The following is a 14,124-nucleotide window of genomic DNA, read 5'->3' on the forward strand; positions in this document are numbered from 1 at the left end:
CATGGAATTGTTCAGATTGGAAAAGCCTTCCGAGACCATCGAGTCCAGCAGTGCCCAAGGCCACCACTGATCCATGTCCCCAAATGCCACATCCACGTGTCTTTTAAACCCCTCCAGGGATGAGGCCTCCACCCCTGCCCTGAGCAGCTGTGCCAGGGCTGGGCAACCCTTTTAGTGAAGAAATTCTCCTTAATCTCCAATCCAAACCTCCCCTGGCCCAGCCTGAGGCCGTTCCCTCTCCTCCTGTCCCTGTTCCTGGGAGCAGAGCCCGACCCCCCCGGCTGTCCCCTCCTGCCAGGGACTTGTGCAGAGCCAGAAGGGCCCCCTGAGCCTCCTTTGCTCCAGCCTGAGCCCCTTTCCAGCTCCCTCAGCTCCACTGACAACACCCCTGTGCTGCAGCACGGTCCGGAGCATCTCAGCAGGATGGGATCCCCACGGGAGAAGCCCCTGGCAGAGCCCTGAGACCCGGCACTCGCTCTGCAGAGCCACAGCCCAGCCTGGCACCTCCCCGCTGCTCTGAGCTGCAAAGAGAAATCAACCCACAAGACGCAAAATTGCAGCAGTGATGATCCTGCCGCTCTCGTTTCCACCAAAAAAGAGCTTTTCCTTGGAAAGGAGCTGCTCTGGAAGGGGAGAGGATTTATCAGCACTGTCTGAGCAGGCCCCGCGGTTTGGGCTCGTCACGGTGGGAGTGTCCCCGGAGTGAGCGGAGTGCGGGGCTCTGGCTCCATCTGGAGTTGATCCCCGGAGTGAGAACACACCCGGCTGGCACCAACCCCAGGGAACAGCGCAAGGCTCCCACCAATTAGCACCTGCTTGCTAATTGTCATTTCACCTCGTATATACGGGCTGGGAGAACAGGGGGTGTTCAGCTTGGAGAAGGGAAGGGTCTGAGTTACCTCAGAGCCCCTTCCAAAGCCTAAAGGGGCTCCAGGAGAGCTGAAGAGGGAGTTGGGACAGGGGACAGGAGGCAGGGAATGGCTCCCAGTGGCAGAGGGCAGGGCTGGATGGGATATTGGGCAGGAATTGTTCCCTGGCAGGGTGGGCAGGCCCTGGCACAGGGTGCCCAGAGCAGCTGGGGCTGCCCCTGGATCCCTGGCAGTGCCCAAGGCCAGGCTGGACATTGGGGCTGAAGCACCTGGGACAGTGGGAGGTATTCCCTGCCATGGCAGGGGATGGAATTAAATGGTCTTTGACACTCTTACCAACCCAAATAATTTGTGATTCCATGGTAAATTGCATCCCATCATTACCCCTGCCTGGCCAGGGCCCCTGTTTTTAATGCACCCCCTTGGCTCCCACCTGAGTCAGCTTTGACTGAATTTAGGCACCACACCCAGCAGTCCCGATGGGCTGAACTGGTATTTGCAGTTTGAGAGGTGCCCTTTGCCCGCTGCACGTGCTGAGGAGCTGTGGTCAGCTCAGAGCTTTTCTGTGCAGTGTTTGGAGCAGGTGCTGTGGGCTGAATGCACCCTAAAGCCCAGAGCTGTGCCAGGACGGGTCCAATGGCTGCACACCAAGGTTTTCCCACCTGCTGGGAAGCACTTTGTGGTGACAGGGAGCTGAGGTCCACGGGGACCCCATGTGTCCTCTCCCATTGTGGCCAGGTTGGCACTGGCATCACCTCTGCAGTGTGCCCAGTGTGCTGGGCACTGCTGCTGTGGGACTGGGGTTGTGATAGGAAAAATTTGGGGGGAAATGCCAGCTCTCCTGGTGGCAACATTGAGAGAACTGAGAGCAGCAACCCCCCCTGACCTATTCCTTTGACCAAGGTGCTCCATGCAAGTTTGTCCCCTCTGTAGGGCTTGGCAGTGACGATGGCCAGCCCCACCTTTCCTCCTGTCCCACTCTTACACCCCAAATGCTGAAACCCCCCTATTGTCCCAGATAACACCAAATAATCAGGATTGTTCCCTCTCCTTGCCCCATATTGTGCCAAGCTGGGTCCCTGTCACCGTGCTGAGCTTTGAAGATCCTGCAGATGGGAGGGAGGTGAGAGGCTCTGCAGTTTTGGGAGCCCTGCTTAATTTCCCAGCCTTTCCTGGGGCTCCCTGTACTGTCCCATTCAGGTGTTCAGCAGCACCAGATGCCTCTTGGACCTGGCAGGGCTGGTTGGGATGGAGCTTGTCACAGTTCCCTCAGCTCCCGAGTACGCATTTGCCATCCAGACATGACAAATCCCTACTCAGATCTGTCCTATTGTCCAAACAAAGCCCCTTCCCAGGCTCATGCACCTCCTTCTGTCCCCCTCAGCACCTGCCCCCTGTGTCCCCAGGACCTTGCAGTGAGCAGTAATTTCCCACAACACCATCACCCTTTTGTGTCCACTTGGGTCTTCCCAAGTTTCTTGTCCCCCTGCCGCCCTCCCAGTGGACCCCAGCAGTCCCCTGGAGACCAGGCTCAGCTGTCTCAACTTTGGATCCCACATCCCTGGCTTCATGTTCACCCCTGCTAAGCTCCTCCATCTGGTTCAGGACGATGCTTTCCGAGGCATTAGCAGTGGATCCAATGATAGTGCCATCAGCAGATTTCCTGGCATCGGATTCCTCTGGAACATCTTTAACCCCAAACTGAGTGCTCTGACCCTTGCACTGCCCCTGTGGTGCAGAGGGGCCCTCTGGCATTGCCAATAACCCCACAGTCTGACCCAAATCAGCCAAAGCCCTGCTTGGACCCTCCCCTCTCACCCCAGCTTACACTGGGAAATGCCAGCTTGGAAAACACCAAGTTTGGCCCACACCACGCTCTGTGAGAAAGCTGAAGGTGACCCAAACATAATTCTTTGGGCAGCACAGCAAGAATGAGCCAATCCCAGTGTGGGGGTGAAACTCTTCCCTTCCATCTGCCTTCCTGACCTTGGTGGTGTCCTCGGTGTCGGACTGGGTGCTGGTCTCCTCATAGAGGTCGGACTCCTCGGAGGCGATGGGGACTTGCACCGTCAGGTTGGGGTTGTTGATGAAATTCATGTGGTCCAGGTCATCCATGAAAATGTGCTCCTTGCCTGTGATGCCATCCAGGTACCCTGACTTTGGCTCCAGGGCCGTGTCCATGTGGTTGATCACAGAGTTGTCCCTTTTACTGGGGTCCTGCTCTTCCTCTGGTGCCACCTTCTTGCCCTTCCAGAGCCGGCGCAGCAGCGCGAGGAGCGTGGCCTTGGCGAAGGCGATGCCGCGGCTGATGCGGCCGATGGCGATCTGCAGGTTGTTCATCTCCCCGTCATCGTCCGACGCTGCCAGGCTGTCGGCGCTGAAGGAGCTCAGCAGCAGAGCCAGGAACAGGTTTAGCACCTGGAGGAGACAAAGCAAATTCCAGCCCTGAGGTCCAGCAGGTCCTGAGCCGCAGGATTTCCCTCTGGAGCTGCAGGGATCACTCACGGCTGTGGAGAAACCCCTTCATGGAGGGTCTCATGGGCTCTGCCCTGCCCTCCCCAGCTCTGCGAACTGCAGAGGTGCCAATCCCGGTTCCTGGAGGACATGGACTTACTCCTCCTCAAACCCCCTGAGCTCTGATGCCGTCAACCTCACCCTGGGCTTCCATGGTCCTGCAGATCCCTCTGCAAGTGATGCCAGTCATGGTTTCAGCTCCCCTCAAGCGCTGCTGTGGATCTGTGAGTGTGTCCCTTCCTTTGGTCTCTTGGAGCTCCAGGAATCCCATAGGGGACTCCCCAAGCCTCTGGTGTTTCTCCCCACCACACCCAGGGATGCAACTCAGCTCTTGTGGCTGCCCCTGGATCCCTGGAAGTGTCCAAGGCCAGGTTGGACAGGGCTTGGAGCAGCCTGGGACAGTGGAAGGTGTCCCTGGCCATGGCGGGGGGTGGGACTGAATGCTCTTTAATGTTCCTTCCAACCCGAACCAGTCTGGGATTCCATGATTCCGTGATTATGTCCCTCCTCTCCCCAGAATGAAACCTCCTGCTTGTCCTCTCAGCTGCAGCTCTTCTCCTCTTCCCTGGCCTTGATAGCTCAGATGCCCAGCAAGCTCCAGAGGGTCTCCCACACCCTGGAGCCATGGAGGAGCCTGAACCCCAGCTGTGACCCCATCCCTGTGTCCCAGGCACTGCTCTGCTCCATCAAAGCGATGTTTCATCTCAGCACAAGCCAGTAAATGCTCTATAAAACTCCAAGCATGGGCTCGTGTGCTTCCCCTTCTACTTCACCGTCCCAAAACGTGACTGGACCCCACCACAGCCTCTCCTGGCACAGCTGGGGTTGGTGCCTGCCAGAAACCTGGAGCAGCTCGGGAGCAGAGGAGTGGGACAGGCACCCCCATGGAGCGGAGCAGGGACAGACCCAGCCCACAGCTGTCGGTGTTTGTGCCGTGTTGTGCGGTGCCAGCAGCACATCTGAGACGGGAATTAGCTGCTATCCAAGGACACTGCTGTTTTCACATGGCTCATGCCTTGTGCCTTAAACCACGTCTTTAAATAAATCCCCGCGGGCCCAGCAGTTGAATGCCCCCGTTAAGTGCCAGTTACAGTTAATGGGTGCCGCTGGCTCTGCCTTTGTCGGACAGGACTTCATTACCTTGTCACCCGACGGACTTCCTCCCTTTTCCCTGAATAACCCCAAAGGAAATGCTCAAAGTGTCATTAAGAGCAAAGGACGGGTCACCTTCTTCCTGCGCAGGGGAAGCGCGGAGAAACACACACCTCCCTGCACGGGCATACTTGGGAGCCTCTGGGACGGGCTCCAGGACTCGGAAATACCTGAGGCACGGCCAGGAGAGCCTGGCAGAGAGAAGGAGGAGGAAGGCACAGAGGTTTCTCTGCTGGCCTGTAAATGGAGCCCGTGCAGGAGGTGCAGAGCTGCCCCGAGGGCTGGGGTGCAGCTCAGGAAGCGGACACGTACACCCCCGGGATGGGGACACCCTCACCCCCGGGATGGAGACACCTGCACCCCCGGGATGGGGACACCCTCACCCCCGGGATGGAGACACCTGCACCCCCGGGATGGGGACACCCTCACCCCGGGATGGGGACACCTGCACCCCCGGGATGGGGACACCCTCACCCCGGGATGGGGACACCCTCACCCCCGGGATGGAGACACCTGCACCCCCAGGATGGGGACACCCTCACCCCGGGATGGGGACACCCTCACCCCCGGGATGGAGACACCTGCACCCCCGGGATGGGGACACCCACACCCCCGGGATGGGGACACCCTCACCCCGGGATGGGGACACCTGCACCCCCGGGATGGGGACACCTGCACCCCCGGGATGGGGACACCCTCACCCCCGGGATGGGGACACCCTCACCCCGGGATGGGGACACCTGCACCCCCGGGATGGAGACACCCTCACCCCGGGATGGGGACACCCTCACCCCCGGGATGGGGACACCTGCACTCCCGGGATGGGGACACCCTCACCCCGGGATGGGGACACCCTCACCCCTGGGATGGGGACACCTGCACCCCCGGGATGGAGACACCTGCACCCCCAGGATGGGGACACCCTCACCCCGGGATGGGGACACCCTCACCCCTGGGATGGGGACACCTGCACCCCCGGGATGGGGACCCCTGCACCCCCGGGATGGGGACACCCTCACCCCCGGGATGGGGACACCCTCACCCCTGGGATGGGGACACCCTCACCCCGGGATGGGGACACCCTCACCCCCGGGATGGGGACACCTGCACCCCCGGGATGGGGACACCTGCACCCCCGGGATGGGGACACCCTCACCCCGGGATGGGGACACCCTCACCCCGGGATGGGGACACCTGCACCCCCGGATGGGGACACCCACAGCCCCGGGATGGGGACACCTGAAGCCCTGTGAGGGCTGTCACTGACCACACCAGCTGAAATTGTGTTGCCCCTGTGTCTTCTCCAGAAAAGTCTCCTGGAGAGGTGGATGTGGACTGTGCTACTCCAAAAATGGGCTCCAGAAGAGGGAAACTTTCCAGAGCCCCTTTTGGGAGGGCTCTGCAGGGAGCCCCAGCTGTGATTCCCAGTCCAAACTCCTGCACTCCCTGCAGATTGTTCTGGAGAGGCTCCTGCTCCTTCCAGGTGCCCTCATGTGTGATTTTCAGCGTGACCCAGGGTTCCCCTGGAACCCTCGAAAGGTGGCATCACAAACCTTTGCTGGCTGCTGGGAGATGGGCTCCCCTCGTCTGCCCAGCACCGCCCATCGCAGACCTGGGCCGAGGTCTGCAGCCAGGGCTTCTCCCTTCAAAGTCTCAAATCCCTGGCATGAGCCAGGGAAGCCGAAGGGCACCCAAATCCCAGCTTTGTGCCCACAAACTGGGACACTCCAAGCTGACCCCGGCCGGGGCCTGCTCTGGGTTCTCCCGGGCTCCTTTCAGAGCCTCCCTGGGGACAGGGGTCAGCAGCTCCCGGGGGCAGATAGTTTTTCAAAGCAAATTCCAAAGGGATTACACAACCCCGGCAAGTAATAGGAGCGAGTCGGCGCTTCCCTCCCCTGCCCTGCTCCTCAAGAAGGGAGAGCTGGGCCCACGCAGGCTGCAAAACAAGCTCCAGAGCTGCCAGCGATGGGGTTACCAAGTTTAGAAAGGATTTCACGCTCGCCTGGAACTCGCAAACCTGCAGCTCGGGCAGCACAGGCAGCCAGGGGGAGTGGGGAGGGCGGGGACAGGGTGGGGGTGAGGGGAGCAGGGGGTCCCACAGACACAGGGAAGGAGGTTGGCCATCACCAGGTGCCACCTGAGGCACGGTGAGGATTGGGGAGGTTGGGGAGCTGCAGGAGCCTTGCGGGGGGAGCGGGGGGGCTGCTCCCAGAAACACCTGGAGCAAAGGGGGGGGATGGATGGATGGATGGATGGATGGATGGATGGATGGATGGATGGATGGATGGATGATGGATGATGGATGGATGGATGATGGATGGATGATGGATGGATGATGGATGGATGGATGATGGATGATGGATGGAGCTCTGCCTCCATCCCTCATCAAGAGGGTGGGAAATGGGGCAGGAAAGCTGGAAAAGCCAAGTGGAGGACACAGGACAGCTTGAAGCTGGGTGCTTTTTCATCCCAGAGTTGCTATTGCCTCTGCCTAAAGCCCATTTGTGTTTTCTGTGCCTCAGTTTCCCCCCAGTTCCTGGTCTGGTTTCAGCTGGAGGTCTCTCAGGAATCATTTCTCCCTCTCACACAGAGCTGACACAGCCCATCCTAAGGGCCTGGGCAGGGAGGAGAATCCCTGCACTCCCCACAGCTCCAACCAGCCCCTGTGCACGGGCACAGCCCTGTGGAAGAGCTGAGCTGGACAGAGATGTCCCCATGCCCCCTTTGTCCCTGCCCCCAGCGAGGGTGTCCCCAGCCCCCAGGCTCACCACGAGGTTCCCGATGACCATGACCATCATGAAGACGATGAGGCACATGGTCTGGCCGGCCACCTCCATGCAGTCCCACATGGTCTCGATCCACTCCCCGCAGAGGATGCGGAAGACGATGAGGAAGGAGTGGAAGAAGTCGTTCATGTGCCAGCGGGGCAGGGTGCAGTCCACAGAGATCTTGCACACGCACTCGATGTAGCTCTTGCCAAAGAGCTGCATCCCCACCACGGCGAAGATGAAGACAATGATGGCCAGAACCAGAGTGAGGTTGCCCAGGGCACCCACGGAGTTGCCGATGATCTTGATGAGCATGTTGAGGGTGGGCCAGGACTTGGCCAGCTTGAAAACCCTCAGCTGTGGGAGAGAAGGGAGGTGGCTGGGGGTGTCATTGCCACAAGGTGCCAGCGAGGCTGTGACACTGCCATTTGACCCTCCTGGGGCCGTTTGATCAAGGCAGGAGGGGTTAAACCCCCAACTGCTCTGACTCCAACTTCCCTGAATATTTAACTTGGCTCAGTCTTATCTTTAACAGGGGCCAAGTTGGTCCCTCCCAAGCTGAGCCATGAGTGAGGCTGGACAAGCCATCCCCACCGTGTCCCTGTCACCGCCCAGGCGTCCCCTGGCACGTACCAGGCGGAAGGAGCGGAGCACGGAGAGCCCCTGCACGTTGGCCAAGCCCAGCTCCACCAGGCTCAGAGTGACAATGAAGCTGTCGAAGATGTTCCAGCCCTGCTGGAAATACTCATAGGGATCCAGAGCAATGAGTTTCAGGACCATCTCTGCTGTGAAGATCCCTGTGAAGACCTGTGGGAAGCAGCACCTTTGATTACTTGTTCATAAACCGGTGCTGAGCTGTGGGCTGGGGTGGGCAGCATCCCTCTTTTTTGGTGTATTCCCAAAGCATTTTACCCCACTGGGGCCTGTCCCAGTTGGAAACAAGCTCCCCAGATGCTGCCCAGTGTGGCTGGTGAAGCCAGACTGGGAATACTGGTGACTGATTCCTCTGGAGGGACACAGAGGCTGCAAATTAAAAATAAAATCTCCTTGGCAAAGAGATGCCTTTGGAATAACTGGGAAATCACGAATGCCCAGCACTGGGAACTGGGCTGCTACTGGGATGCCCCTGCACCTCCCTGAGCCCTGTGACATCTGAGCTGGATTTTACACATTGCTCCTCTCCTGGGCCCACAACAGCACCTGCAGTATTGTGTCACTGCAGAGAGGGCTCAGCGAGGTGACAATCGACATCCCTGCTGCAATTCCATGGCACAGCACGTGCAGGGGGCCCGGTGACAGATCTGCTGACTGGGGATGGTGTTGGGACAGGTCTGTCCCTCACTGGGCAGGGAGGAGCAGCAGGGAGGCTGCTGTTCCTGCTTCCCAGGGGTTGTCCCCCACACATCCCTTGCAAGCCAGCCCACAAACGTCCTCTGTCCTGGTATCCCCTGGGATACCTTCAGTATCCCAGGGGATTGTCCCCACATGTCCCCAGCATGCCAGCCCACAAATGTCCCCTGTCCTGTTCCTGCTCCAGTATCCAGTGGATGATCCCCACACGGCAGCCCACAAACATCCCCTGTCCTGCTCCTCCCAGCCGATGCCTGTCCCTGTCCTTTAACCCTGCGGTGGGACGGGCAGCAGTGCTGCAGCTCCCACCTCGGGCACGGGCAGGGGATTGGGGGGATCCCTGGCTCAGTGGGATCTCCTCCACTTGCTCCCACCCCCACCTGGCCCTTCCCCAGCAGATCATCCCCCCGGGGCTGCACCCGCAGCCAGAATCCGCTCCTGGCTCCAAGGAAGGGCTGGAGCCGCCTCAGCCCGACCGTGCCTTGAGCAGCGGCCCATTAATAATCCCCTTGTATTTCCTGAAGGAAACCAGAGCCAGTCCTGCCTGCCTGGGCAGCAGCATCTGTCACTCCAGGGCTGCGCTTCCAGAGGCCCTGGCAGTGCTGGAGCAGGACAAAGCGGCAGCAGAGGAGATGGGAGCTCTCCCAATCCTTTGTGCATTTCCCACCGCTGCCAGGGGGCTCCTGGCCCTGTCCCACCAGCAGATCCATCCAGCTCAGAGCCATTTGTCACCAGCTCCAAGCAGGAGCAGCCCCTAAATGCACCCATAAAATCAGGAGAGCCGAGATTTGCAGTGATTCCACTGGGCAAATCCCTGATTATTACTAATTTTAATGCTGCATTGTTGCTTCCTGCTCAGTGGGGATCTGTTTGTTCCCACAGTCTGGAACACCCTCTGCTCTGCTCCATGGCCACCCAGCTTTTCAGGGACACTGTGGTGTCACCCAGGGCTCAGGCTGGCTCAGGATGCGCCGAGCCGGGCAGGGACTGCAGCAGGAGGGGAGCAGGGAATGCTGGATCCCAATCCCACATCAGTGCCCGTGGTCTGGGCCATCCCGGAGCCCAGGCCTGAGCAGGGATGCTGTGGACAGAGCCCTGCAGTGCTTTGCCAGCAGCTGGGATGTTTCACACAGACACAGAGGGGATCTGCCATGCAGGATGGGGCTCGAGGGGGAGGGATGGAGCTCCCTACCAGGTTCCCCACGGTCAGCACATTCTCGAACTCCTCCGTCATGGGGTAGTGCTCCATGGCCATGAAAAGAGTGTTGAGCACGATGCAGATGGTGATGCCCAGGTCCACAAAAGGGTCCATAACCACCAGCTTGACAAACTCCTTCAGCTTCACCCACGGAAGGCAACAATTCCAGATCAGGAATGTGTGGGCAAATTTGTACCACCAGGGTGGGCATTTCTGGTGAGCTTCTTCCAGTTCTGAAGGTGGGAAAGGAAAAGTGTGGGATTATCTTGTCCTCACCTGGGTGGGCAAGTGCTGATCCTCAGGAGAAGTTCTCCTCAGGTCTTGGACCAGCTCTGGATCATCTATGATTTTAATATCATGGAATATCCTGAGCTGGAAGACACCCACAGGGATGACTGATACAGCCCCTGGCCTGCCCAGACCCCCCAACAATCCCAGCCTGTTCATCCCTGGAGTGTTGTCCAAGCTCTCCTGGAGCTCTGGCAGCCTTGGGGCTGGGACCATTCCCTGGGGAGCCTGGGCAGTGCCAGGACCTCTGGGGGAAGAACCTTTCCTGATCTCCATCCCAGATTCCCCTGGCCCAGCTCCAGCTGTTCCCTGGGTCCTGTCCCTGTCCCAGAGAGCAGAGATTGGAGCTGCCCCTGGGGAGGAGCTGAGGTCTGATCTCAGGCTCCTCTTCTCCAGCTGAACAAACCAAGTGACCTCAGCCACTCCTCATGCAGCTCCTCCAGATCCTTCATCATCTTCTTAGCCCTCCTTTGGACACTTTCTAAAAGCTTTAGATCTTGTTTTTATTGTGGCACCCAAAAAATACAGGGGCTAAAAGGAGGAGCCTTCCCATGCCCAGGCAGGGATGATGCAGACCTGGCCCTCCAAACTGGAGAGGGATGGAAAGGCAGATGAGCCAGGGAACTGCCTGGGCATGGGCAGCACTCCTGCTCCCTCCTGTTCCCAGCCCCTGGGCAGGATTTGAGGTGTCCCTGCCCCCTGAGATCCCCACAACATCCAAGGGGACTGCTCTGGGCCAACCAGAGGGTTTTGTGCCCGTTCTTGGGTGGACAGGGGACATGAACTGCTGAGTTCATGGTGCTTTTTGCTGAAGCTGACATAGCAGCTCCTAGGAAACTGCCCAGCAGTTCTCAGTTGGCTCTGGAGACTCCTCTAATCGCCTGCAATCCCATTAATTTGTGTGAGACACTGGATTATTGCCTCCAGGCATCATCCTAGCGAGCTGGGATGAAAAGTCTGGCTTGAGCATCACTGACCTGATAGGGAGATCTCAGTGCTGGAGTCATCCCTTGTGTGGGGCTGGAAATTTGGGACAGCCACTGTCACCAACCCAGGCCCTCCAGCACTGACCAGGACCCTCACCTAGCGGGACATACCTTCCACAGCATTGGAGATGACACTGATGGCACTTCCCACCCTCTTCTCCAGCCCTGGCCCATCTTGGTTGCCCACAGTGAGGTGGTTGAGATCCGGCTTCTCTGGCTCATAGGTGGGGTTGAACTGACGGGAGAGGAGGGAGGGATGCAGAGTTATTCCATGCTCTGAAAGACAGAGCAGGCAAAAGACAGGAAATGGTCTGGAGAGACCTCTGAGTGCAAGGTGTGGACCCCAAAAAGGCTCGTAGGACCCAACCCATAGCGAGGTGGGCACAAGGCTGTCCCCTCAGGAGGTTGGTCAGGGTGGGCACCCTCAGGGATGGCAGGGACAGAGCTGGCACCTACATCAATCACGGTGTCGGATCTCTGCAGGGTGATCTTGGGCACCACCTGCCCGTTGCAGTCCTTGGCCTTGTCCTGGTCACTGTTGAGGTCCGAGTCGTGCCCCTTCCCGGCCACGCTGCTGGACAGGGAATCGCTGCTGGATGTGTGTTCCTGCAACTGCACAACCCCGTCCCTGTCACCCGTGTGTCCACAGCCGTGGGGACATCCCACGGTGGCTGAGGGCTCCAGGGGTGAGAAAATTCCTTCCATCCCTGGAAGTGGTGGATGGATGAGGCTTGGAGCAACCTAGGGTAGTGGGAGGTGTTTTGTTTTTTTGTTTTTTGTTTTGGTTTCTTTTTAATGCTTTTTGGTTTTTGTCTTTTTCCTTCCAAAAGTGCTATTAAAATTTCAAGTTCACACCTTCCTGCAATGAGCATGGACACTTCCACTATTCCAGGTTTCCTTGGCTCCCATAGGACACCAGGATCTCACTGGTGAGGTGTCTTGAGCCCTTCGTTGTGTCTCCAAAGCCAAGGGTTTGCTGAAACACTGAGCTGTGCTGCAGCTTCCCCATCTTCCCAGGGCCTCCTTTGTGCCCTGGTGACACCGAGCTGGGCTCCTGCCAGGCTTCCTGATGTGCTGCAGATCTACTGGAACTTCTGAGGCCTTTTATGTCCCTCACCTCCTCCACCTCTCAAACAACACTTCACCCCTGTGCTGCTCCTCTCTGCTGCCTCTTAGTGCACCCTGGGCTGGGGTTTGGATGTGGAAATTTGATCTTTTCAGCTTTTTTTGTCCCCACCCATGATAGTAGCAGTTTTTTGATTCAGATGTGATGCCCAAAATAGTTACTTCATTTTCTATTTCCTATGGACCAAATGGAGTTTTTCTTTGGATTTTACACCATGCTTGCTGTCTCCATTTCTTCTCCCTATTCCCAAGACCCCTCATTTTGACTTCCACTCTTCCCACTCACCAGCCTTTCCTGCTCCTCCTGCTGCTTCTTCAGCTGCTCCATGAGCTGCTGGAATTCCTCCTCCTTCTGCTGCTCCTCCAGCATGGTGGCATCGTTCTGCTCAGCGTAAGCCATAGCCACCACGGCCAGGATGAGGTTGATGAGGTAGAAGGAGCCCAGGAAGATGATCACCACAAAAAAGATCATGTAGGTTTTCCCTGCTGCCCGCAGTGTCTGTGGGAAGAGGTGGCAGGGATGTCATGATGTCCCTTTGGTGACGCTCCTGGTGCTGCCCTGGGACACCCTCCTTGTGGTAAGAGGGAAATATTTTGCTCCTGTCTTCTCCAAGGGTTGGTCATTGCCCAGTGGACCTTCCTGCAGGCCCAGGCACTGTGTTAGGACTGGTGGGAGGCAGAGGGAAGCCTTGGTTCCCAAGGTTCCCAAGGACTAGGAGCGATGGAAGTGGGACCAGTATTCCATCACTGACTCGCTTTGCTCAGCCCCCACATTCTCAGGTCTCACCTCTAGGCCAACACGGTCCTTTTCTGACTCTGATCATCATCTGGGCAAACCTTTCCAGAGGACAGGGGTAGCTTTAGGTGTAGGATCCCTTTTACCTGGCCAGCCTCTGGAGCCAGGGTCAGCTGGGGTTTTGTGGTGTCCCCCTAGAGGACAACTCAATGAGGGGACAAGTGACACGGCTTCTCCTCCTCATCCTGTCCCTCAGCTCGAACCAGAGATGCTCTGGAGAATCTTACCAGTCCCTGACTTCCATGATAGAGCTGACAGCACTGTGGGAAATGCACTGCACTCCCATGGTAGGGACGTAGTAAATGGCACCATCCCCATCTTCACTGATCCTGGCTGGATCCACAAAACACAGGAAAAGGACCCAGAGGCTTCCAGTCAGTGCCTTCACCTCAGGGGCAGCAGGGAAACAAGAGGAACACCTGTACAGGGATGGAGGGGTGGTGCCTACCAGCTGGAAGAGGTTCTCCCAGTAGTCCTGGGTCATGAGGCGGAAGAGGGCCAGGAAGGCCCAGCTGAAGGTGTCGTAGCTGGTGTAGCCATAGTTGGGGTTCCTGCCGGCCTTCATGCACTCGTAGCCCTCGGGGCACTTCCTGCCGGGGGGCAGCAGGGATGAGACCCTGGCACAGCCCCACAGCCAAACCCATCCCTGCAGAGAGGGGGTGCAGCGGGGGGACCCTCCCCTCCAGGATGAGACAGGAGGTGTCTGGACTGATACCACCTGATCCGATACCTGATACCCCCCAAAACTGATACAGGCAGGATGCTCGGACTGAGACTCCTCGAGCTGATAAATTTGGGATGCCTGAACAGACTCCACCTAACATTGATTCAGTTGTGATGGCCAGACTGATACCCTGGAGCTGGTACCACTGGGATGCTCTGACTGATACCCCCTCAAGCCGATACCCTCAGGATGATCCAGCTGATAGGCCCAAAGCTGCTACACTTGGGATGCCTGGATCAATACCCCCTCGAGCTGATACCATTGGGATGATCCAACTGATACCCTCAGGATGGTCCCCAAGCTGATCCATTGGGATTCCTGGACAGCTCCCCTGCAGAGCCACATTCCCAGCTC

The 14,124-nt window shown here is 58.2% G+C and overlaps 1 protein-coding gene across 2 annotated transcripts in view; it reads right to left on the bottom strand.

Moving 5' to 3' along the window:
* SCN4A (sodium voltage-gated channel alpha subunit 4) overlaps positions 1-14,124 on the bottom strand; it is a 43,350-nt gene that overhangs the window by 12,570 nt on the left and 16,656 nt on the right. For both annotated transcript variants that reach the window (XM_058857952.1, XM_058857950.1), the window contains exons 9-16: positions 13,495-13,636; positions 12,537-12,749; positions 11,582-11,737; positions 11,237-11,360; positions 9,846-10,084; positions 7,937-8,110; positions 7,304-7,660; positions 2,856-3,287 (exon numbers count right to left, since the gene is read on the bottom strand). In XM_058857952.1, coding sequence (XP_058713935.1) covers positions 2,856-3,287; positions 7,304-7,660; positions 7,937-8,110; positions 9,846-10,084; positions 11,237-11,360; positions 11,582-11,737; positions 12,537-12,749; positions 13,495-13,636 — 1,837 coding nt within the window. The remainder of the gene's footprint in view (positions 1-2,855; positions 3,288-7,303; positions 7,661-7,936; positions 8,111-9,845; positions 10,085-11,236; positions 11,361-11,581; positions 11,738-12,536; positions 12,750-13,494; positions 13,637-14,124) is intronic.

Source organism: Poecile atricapillus, chromosome 27 (assembly GCF_030490865.1).
Source record: "Poecile atricapillus isolate bPoeAtr1 chromosome 27, bPoeAtr1.hap1, whole genome shotgun sequence".
In the NCBI taxonomy this organism is placed as follows: domain Eukaryota; kingdom Metazoa; phylum Chordata; class Aves; order Passeriformes; family Paridae; genus Poecile; species Poecile atricapillus.